At 37.7% G+C, this 9,598-nt stretch overlaps 2 protein-coding genes across 3 annotated transcripts; one reads left to right on the forward strand and one right to left on the reverse strand.

Annotated features, from left to right (window-relative positions):
* Positions 1-80: 80 nt before the first annotated feature.
* On the reverse strand, positions 81-1,123 carry LOC105224722 (cytochrome c oxidase assembly protein COX11, mitochondrial). Its single transcript, XM_011202886.4, has 3 exons — positions 821-1,123; positions 442-765; positions 81-379 (listed from the first exon to the last, which is right to left on the reverse strand). Exons 1-3 carry the CDS (start codon positions 1,019-1,021, stop codon positions 224-226), a joined length of 681 nt encoding a protein of 226 aa, XP_011201188.2. The 5' UTR covers positions 1,022-1,123; the 3' UTR covers positions 81-223.
* An 88-nt stretch (positions 1,124-1,211) lies between these two features.
* On the forward strand, positions 1,212-4,717 carry LOC105224768 (trichohyalin). Of its 2 annotated transcripts, none has more exons than XM_049457961.1 (2): positions 1,212-1,287; positions 1,548-4,717. In XM_049457961.1, the coding sequence occupies exon 2, from the start codon at positions 1,554-1,556 to the stop codon at positions 4,662-4,664; it is 3,111 nt and encodes a 1,036-aa protein (XP_049313918.1). In that variant the 5' UTR covers positions 1,212-1,287; positions 1,548-1,553; the 3' UTR covers positions 4,665-4,717. The 2 variants fall into 2 exon arrangements, with proteins under 2 accessions (XP_049313918.1, XP_049313917.1); XM_049457960.1 differs by having other exon boundaries at positions 1,266-1,430; positions 1,542-4,717.
* The last annotated feature ends 4,881 nt before the right edge of the window (positions 4,718-9,598 follow it).

Here is a 9,598-nt window from a genome sequence, read left to right on the forward strand (position 1 = left end):
GTGTATGCTAATGAAAACATGTGTTGTTTTTGTGCTACAGTGGCTTGTAAAATGTAACAAAAGTAGGGTTGCTGTTCATATTATTTCAAACATTTGTTTATTTTTTTTAATTTTGCATTAATTATATTTTTTTTATTTACAACAGTTCTAAGTGGCGGCAGTCAATAAATAGTATTATTAGACGTTCATGCTTAATATGCTAAGACAATAGTACAAATATGCATTACGCTACATGGGGACGAACATAGCTAGGCATTTGCAATTTCAAGCCTTCTTTTGATTCAAAGAAAGTATACGATAATGTTATCGTATCAACATTTTCCAGTTTCGGATCTTTTGTAAATTCCGGATCGATATAGAAGAATACAGGCATATCCACCTACAAGATACAACAAAATTTCATATTTAAGCTTGCATATTAAAACAACAGCAATAACATACCTCCTCATGTGGATTTAATTGCTGTTCTTCAAAACAAAAACACTGTATTTTGTTGAAGTATGCACCAGCTTCGAATGGCAGCACATTATATGTGCTAATTCCAATAACTGGGTGATCTGTGGGATTCCGTGCTGTGTAGAACGCCAACGCCGTTTCTCCAGGCACAACTTTGATCTCATATTGTTGCGGTTTAAAATTCCAACGCATAGACGCAGCAATATCAGCATTAAAACGTATTTTTAATATACGGTCTTCAATTTTCTGCATCGTTTCCACTTTATCAGCATCGTGCCCCTGCGACGTTGTGCCACCGTAGCTGTATGCCTGCGGTAGCGAAGTTATTTACACACTTGTTATGTTTTATCGCAGAATTGCTCACCTGGCAGAACATGCGATATAGTGGCACTGCAGCATAGCTGGCACCAGCTACGAAAATGCCTCCAGCAGTTAAATAATATAGCGTGGACTTTTGTCGCTTTCGCGCAGCTTCGCCGGCATCTGTATCATTTTTACCGCTTGTTGATTGAAAGCGGCACGCGCGCCTGCAATGTGTTCTTAATGTGTGTAAGGTTCGGAACATTTTTTATAACACTTAATATATAAGCTAACAAGTAATTATTTTTTTATGTTGCCTTACTAGCTAACTCGTAATATTTACAATTTATTTTTGTAGGTTAAACAGCTGTTTATTGCATTTGCCGAGCCACTGTATGTTCATTTTTGCGCTGAGTGTGTTCAATTAAATAGACTTTACGGTGGCTTTCAAACGTTGCTAGGAAACGATTATTTTTGCGTTGGACAAACATATTTGATAACTTTATTAATTTCTTTTGCTGCTCGAGTTTGGTGAATATTTTTGAAAAAATTTATTTACAAAGTTGATTTAATAATTTTCAAAATGCAGAACATATTAAGATGTTATCAGCGTAGTTTCATTCGCTTTTGCTTGTAGATGAGCGGATGTATCTGCTACTGCCATCTTTAACTTTGTAAATATATCAGCACTTCCGCACAGTTAAATAAATTTTCAAAACTTAATTTGTTTTTAAAAAATATTTTTATTATAATTATAATATTGGTTATCGACTTACTAATGCCAGCTTTAGACAGATATGAATTTTAGCGACGATCCCCTGGCCGATTTGCTGAGCGACAACAGTTTGGATAATGACAGCTTCTTCGACAATCCAACAGGCATACGGCCCACAACTCGTATGATCAAAAGTAAAAGTAAATTAGACGATTTGTTTGGAATTAAAGAAGAAAGTGAACCGACAGTTTTACCAGTGCCTAAAGCACGCCAACCTGTGCCAACAACTGTATCTACAAGTACACCCCGCACAACCAACCAGCAACAAAAATCTTCCAAAGATATGCTAGAAGATGACGACGATGATGATCTGGGTTTCGATCCGCAAAAACCAAAGGCTGGCGGTAAGTTGAATTTGTTGGATGATTTATTTGCTAGCACAAGCATTAAAGAGTCTAAAAGGCCCGCCACCGCGCAACCCTCGACTGTGCGTCGTGAAACAGAGAAGCCAACTATATCGCGACAGTCAACAGACACCACCACCGACACTTCAAATGTGCTGTTAACACAACCACGGCCAAAAACATCGGCGGGAAGACGTAGTTCCAGTGCGTCGAATGTAATGCCGACCGATCCGTTAGGACTTTTTGCTGGTTCCACCAAAGAACGGGAAAAAGAACCTTCTACCTCGGGTATGTCTACGCCTAAAGCTAAAAAACGTGGCACTACAGCAGACTGGCTTGGTTTGGGCACGGACTCGGAAGCTGCTGGTAAGGCTGATAAGGTAACAGAGTCACCAATGCGCACTTCGAAACCGCCAACAACTACTTCGCTTACCACCACTGCTAGTACCGCAAGAGAAACTATAGACATTTTGAAGCTGCCTGATAATCTGATGCATGCGTCCACAGAGCAACACATTGACTTACATGAAGACGTGCTTTTGACGCCACAAGTTGTAACTTCTGCCCCAACTGGCGATAACACAGCGCAAAATATACTCTTGCTAAATACCCATAATTTGGAAATGAAGAACGCTTACACGGCTCTGCAGCAGCAGGAGTCTCAACTGGCGTTGGCTACGCAGATGAAAAACCAAGAACGCGCTTTACTGGAAATGCAGCGTAAGCAAGAAATACTACTACAACAACAAGAACGACAGTTCCAGACACTAGTTCAACAACAACTACAGCGTCAGCAGCAAATGGAGGATCATATTAAGATGCAACAGCAACGAATCAACACACATATACAACTTCTGATGACACAGCCTGCCATGCTGCCTACTTCTATGCCATTACCACCAATTAAACTAGCGCCAGAGACTGACAACTTGGGCGAGCGCATTGGATCACCAGATGGCACACCGGAAAAATCTGACGATGCCGGCGGTACTTTGGATGAACGGCATGGCCACAATCGTAATAACAGCGGTAGTCGTAGTCGGAGTCATAGTCGCAGTAGACCGGCCTCGCCGTCGGACGTCATGCTGGAAACGGTACAATTTGAAGCTGATATCAAGCGTTTGGAATTGGAAAAGTTACGTCTGGAAGAGCTGGTGACAAGTCAAAAGGTCAACTATGAGCGTGAAATTGAATTGATAGAACGTTCCTATAAAAAACAACTGGAAGTAGTCGAAAACCACACAAACTCAATCGAAATGCGGTTAAGAGCAGAAGTGGAAGAACTTTCGAAGTATTACATACAAAAAGTAAGTACATTGGAAAGCGAGAAACAAAAATTGAAATCAGAATACGAAACCGACTACGGCAACTTGAAGCAGGATCAGGAAGATGAGTTGCGTAAGCTAAAAAAATCACATGAGGATGACATAGATATGTTAAGAGAAGAACATCGACGAATGCTAGATAATGTGCGGCAGGCTAAAATGCTTGAGTTTGCCGCTGTACAAGAGAATGGCTCATATATGGAGATGTTGAAGGCTGCCTCAAGCAACTTGGAAAATCTAAGCGGCGGCTTGCAGGGCTTGCGCGATGACGTACAATCAAGACTGGAGCTGCTGCACAAAGAAAAGGAAAAGAAGTTAGAGGCTCGTGAACGACGACTTGAAGATGCTGAACGACGTTTGAAGATGAACGAAGAATCCGCGGATGAGGAAAAAAAACGTCTCATGACGCTGGTTAGCAGTTTGGAGCAGCAACTAAACAAATTGTCTAAAGAATCGGCAGACGAGAACTGGATGCTGCGCCAGCAGATGGCCGCACTTGAGGCCGAGAAGGCAGCATTTGAAAAAGAGAAAGAATTTGCACGCGAACAAATAGCCCGTGATGAGAAACGTCTGGAGGAACTCAAAGAGCGGCAATTAATTGAAACGCAACGCGCTTTAACGGATTTGCAAGAGGAACGAGCACGTCTCTATTTGGAGCGCACAAAGATCGAGACAGAGCAGAAGCTACATTCCGGTCATGATATGGAGAAGCAACGATTAGAAATGGACGCAGTCATGAAAGTGGCGCAAGATGCTGCTCGTCAAGCGGATGTTGAGCGTGAACGTTATCACAAGTCGTTGCGCCAATTGGAGCAATTTAAACGTGAGCTTATCGATAAAGAGAATACTCTTCGGGCCAAAGAAGACGAACTACAGCAGGAAACATTTTCGTTTCGTATGGCTGAACATAAATCCCAAGAAGCGATACAAAAAGCGCGCACTGCAGAGCAAAATTTCCAGACAAAGCTACAACTATTACAGAAACGCATGCGGGAAACGGACGAGATGGAGGTGAATCTCTCACAAGAACGCATGCTTCTTACACAGGAACGCATTAAATTACAACAATTTAAGGCGGGTCTCTTGGAAAAGCGTTGTGAGCTATGCAAAATGGGCGATCAGCGTGAGAAACTGGCGCAATATTTAAATAGCAACAATGACGAACAAGTTGCCAATGATGATGGTGCAGCGGGCGATTCGATGGCACAGCAACGCAATTACATGCGTTCGGAAGAATTAAAAATGCGGCAAATGTTGCAACAGGGGAGTATTGTAGATCGTATGCTTGATGAGAATATAGCCGAGTCTCTGCGCAAAATGAGAGCGTCAACAAACATGGAATACTGGCCGGAGACGGTGCTGGACGATGATGCCAAAGAAAAGGCGCTACATAATCTGGATAGCGGCTTTCTACGCGGCAGCGTAGAGAATTTGTTTAATCGGACCTCACAAACGAAATATTAACATTAGTAAATTTTATACGTACATATGTGTAAAAAAATTTATAAAAAATAAACGACATTGTGTTATAAACAAATTGGGATGATTTAAACAGAGATAATTGCTATTATGTTATTCTATTGTCATCCTAGGCTTTGTTCGATTTTTGGTTGAGCATTTTTTTATGGTGGGTCCCAAGCTTTACGCACTACCGAAGGAGGTTCGCTTTCTCAATTTAACTCACTTAAAAATGTAAGTTTATTGGTTACCCAGGGGATACTTGGTGTAAGACCGGAGGTCATCAGTTTCTTCAAACATATGAATAATTTCTGGCCACACTCAGGTGAATGGCAGTCAAAAATCTTTCCTCATGTAAGTATACTTCAGCCATACACATGGCTCCATCCTTTACCCCTGCAAAATTTATCCAAATGATGCTGGACAATACAAGAAGCACAGTTAAAATTGCGCTTTTCCGAGCTGGTCGACACCAAACGAGCTTTTGAACTGGACGACTTTTTATTGCGAGATTTCTTCTATCTGATAATAAGAGCCACAGAGCTAAATGAATAAATAGTTATGCTTTTTTCAGTGAATGGAACTGGTGTTGAACGAAGAAAATATGAAATACCTCTGGTCATCAAACAAACAGTCAACGCATCTGGGCTCCTTTCTTGCTGTTGACAGTCATCTATAAGGTTACATATAATTTCGGATCTCCTGGAACCAGCATTAACACAAACGCTAACAACTGCTGTCTAGTAATCAGAAAGAAAAATCCTCTCAATATTCCCATCTTGCTATATAGACCATGCAGAAAACCAAGGAGACCGCAAAGGGAGTTTATAAGACAGAGATTTGCGAAAGATTAAGGTCCTTTGACGGCGAATGTCACAGACAGTGGAACGATGAACTACTATATGAAGGGAAATTAAAAAATTAAAAGTTCAATTCTCAATTTTTAATGCCGTCATCTAATTTAATTTTTAACAGGTTATATGGCGTCATTGACATACGCAGATACTTCAGTAAATAAAACGATCATGTCGTCCGAATGGACAAAAAACTCTTCGGTTTGAAGGTGTTCAAATGAAGTACCCGCCTGTGGAAGCAGATGAAGGGGAAGGCCTCCACTTCGTTGGAAAGATCATACATATAAAGAGCGTCGTGCCTTGGCTTGGTATTTCCAATTGTCCCCAAATTGCGAAAAGAAGAAACGAATGGATCTATTCTTCGTACATGTTGATCGTCACCACAGAGTTTTGCTTAGAATCTTTCGATAACTCTACTGCCTATGTAGACAGATTACATATATTTTTACCTACAACCATCGCTAAATTGCTATTAAATTATTTTTTATTCTATATGGCGAATTCACAAAATTTTAAAAGCAGCAAAAACGCTATAATTTTTTTATTGGTGTGATATTAAAAGTGTGAGCCGTAAGTCTTACTTCTCTATTTCTAAAGTGGTAAAAATAAAAACATTTTACTTCTTTTACAAGTATATGCTTCTTCTGTGTTTTGTTCACCTATTTTCGCATTGTGACATAAGAATGTGAGAATACCACTAACTAAATTTAGGAAAATCGGTCAGGCCGGTCCCGAAATATGTGATTTCACCTAAGAGAGGGTGATGCCACACCCATCGTCCATTTCAAAGTATACATCCTGATCATTTATACATTTAAATAACCCCATATCTATCTCGATTAATTTTATATGATACGTACAACCGTTAGGTATAAAAAACTATTATACTTTGTAGCAACATGTTGCAAGAGTATAAAAGCGGCATGTTAGTTCAATTATTCTTTTAACGTATTATTTGCAACCCGGACAGAACATTATGCGTTAAAAGAATAAATGAACTAACATTTGAATTATTATTTTTTACTTTGTAATAACAAATACGAAATTAAAAACAAAAAAAAATTAAATTTAACATATCGGATTGAAAAAAAACATAATAATACCTTATTTCATTCAATCCGGTAGATCGAAAAAAACTTTTGCTTACAAGCCGATTTAAAAATTTATTTTTAATTTTTAACCCGGTTTGTGAGATTATATTAAAAATAGAAAAATGGCAAATTTTAATCCCAAACATATAATTAAGAATAAAAATGACATTTTTTTAGAATTGACATTTATTCGTTTTTGGATACTTCATTCATATTAAAAAAATTAAATTTTTAATTTTACTCTAAATCGGAGTTAAAAAATGAAAATCAAATTTCTAATGCAAAATTGTTGAATTAAAAAAATTTGCAAACTGATGCATGTTCGTATTAATAATTTTGTTTTTAAATTCAAATACATAAAAGTAAAACCAAACAGTGAAAGTTTCAAAGCCAGTTAACCAAAAATGGTGAAAGCAGGAGAAGGAGAAAAATACGTTGACAATCTCCTCCACAACTTGCTTGTTTACTTATTCTTGTGCGCACCGTTTGACGCTGTCAGTAAAAATGACAGATTACGTTCGGAAAATTGCTTTAATTGCTTATTAATTCAAATAGTGTAACAAAGCTTTTGTTTTCATGTTCACAAACACACATAAACCTATGCATTTAGATTTGCTGTCACACGTCAGCAGGAAAAATGTCGATTTTATATTTCTAAAGTGATAAAGTTTGTGGAAGTTGTTGCGATATAAAAGTAAATAGTGTTTTATTAAAAATACATTAAAGTGAAGTGTGTTAGTGATTTAAAAGAGCAGGAGTGTTAGAGAGGGTTGAATTGCAGGAAGTTAAAAATCTGGAAAAATCGCGTGTGCGGGAAATGTTCTACAGATTATTCTGAACAAATTTACCTAAGAGTTTATAACCGGTTTCGAGCCAGTGATTTGAATGGAGATGGTTTTTAGGATCATATAAATGCTTTCGTCGGTTTTTGAGATGTCCCAATGAAATTTAATACGTAGGTGCATTTTGATATTTTATCCACTATATTACAATCTCCCATACAACCGATCATTCAGATGACAACCGGTTTTTGGTCCATAGCCTCTTAGGCAAAGTTATTAACCCTTTCAGCCCCGAAGTTGCTTATAAGCAACTTCTATATATGTTTGACATCGTTTAAAAAGTCCTTTGGGGCTGAAAGGGTTAAGAATGATCCATAGAACATTTTCCATATAAGTGATTTTAAAGAAAAAAAGTATCCACTCTAATGTGTTCACAAGTGTTGTTGAAAATTGTAATAGATACAAGTTTCATTCTGGCAGAGCAAATAACCTTTTAACTAAGTACCGCAAGCAGTGTGAGCAATAGTTGCAAGTATTGCAACTTTGGCAGCTGTCACAAAGATTAGTTGCGTCCGTATGCTTCACTGATGGATGAGTGGACAATTGCATGGATGAATGTACATATTTGTTTCAAAAAACTAAAGAAATGATATTAGCTATGTAGAGGGTTACTATTGTTGCAACGTTTATCTTGGGGGATAACTTCGCTAAATCGTATTTTAATGTGACAAGGATCGATTAGAATGCCCGGCCAACAGATTGAATTTGAATTAATTATATAAATACTTGTGAGCATATTACAATTATATAGAAACTACCACTTTTTCCTTTGGAAGCACAGTTGCACAAGACAGTTTAATTAAAATTTATATTCAATGCCTTTATTGTGCCGCATGGCTTAGAAAAAAAGAATGAAACTTTAATACCGGAACACCTTTTATCTTGAATAGTAAATAAGAAATTACAACAAAAAAAAAACAGCAAGATAATAAAAGAATTTATGTCAAGCTGCCTATAAAGTCACCGAAACGGTAGTGTCAAAGAGCATACATTGTCCTGAGGTTTTAATCTCCACAAATAACGTTACCGATGCGCTGCTGCAAAAACAAAAAAAGAAAAAACGGCAACTTCGGCTGCACCGAAGCTATAATACCCTTCACAAGAGCCTCATCGGAACAGAAGTTTCTTAAAAACTGAGGGAGTAGTTTGGTGTAAGTAATTGGCTCAGCTAGTAATTTTCGTATAAATTTTATAAGGTCTCCCATATTTTCTTTTGGTTGTTAAAAATTTCGTGCTAAACTAAAAATACTACGGTCAGGGTATTAAAACAAGTAAGTAATTCCCTACATGCTTCTTCTTAAAGGACTCAAACTTACCACTGCTGTTGGCAGAAAATAAACAAACGTGTAAAATAAACGGGGAAAAAATCACAAGTTGCATGTTACAATGAAAAAATATCCACACAATAAAGAAAACCACATAGCAATAAGAAAATAGTTTTAATTCAAAGAAAAGCGACAAATTGTTTTTGACTACTGTTGCCTCAGTAATTTTTTGTTGCATTTATTTTTAATTTCACCTTTTGCTTTGGCGACTGCGCAAAGCGCCCCACATACAATGCATTTAAGCCTTATTTACATTTATTTTTATAAAATCCGTTTTCCATCTAGCAAGGAATGTCGCATGTACACACATTTTCAAAGCAACCGCCTTCACAATAGCCGCATAGGCAGCCGCCTATTTTCGTTACAAAGTCGACGCTTTACAGGTTAGCAGAGCGTTACAAGTGTGCATACATACATACATATATGTATGTATTTATCGTATTTATGCTGCATTGTCTGTACGCTTTGTAAATATTTACTAAGTTTTAACGGCAGAAAATTGAAAACAGCATCTTTTAGCGCCTCCAGCGTATGTCCAAAGGTGTAGGTGGTTGTTAAGTAAAAATTATCTTTGAAGAGGGAGAGAAAAAATAAAATAATTCAAAAATACCGCTATAATAGCAAACATTTAACTAGTGTAATGCTTACTTGCGCAAGCGCGTAGCGTCATTTAAACGATTACACGAGTTTTGTGATAAGCGGCGGTTTGTAGGGAGCACTTTGTTGACTTTTCATGGCGGCAAATTAACAGAAGTCGAAAAACTGTTTTATTTAGTAGGAAAGTTCAAAAAAAATAAGATCTTGAGATCTGGGGAATTATGTCTGCAA

Source organism: Bactrocera dorsalis, chromosome 5 (genome assembly GCF_023373825.1).
Source record: "Bactrocera dorsalis isolate Fly_Bdor chromosome 5, ASM2337382v1, whole genome shotgun sequence".
NCBI classification, from domain to species: domain Eukaryota; kingdom Metazoa; phylum Arthropoda; class Insecta; order Diptera; family Tephritidae; genus Bactrocera; species Bactrocera dorsalis.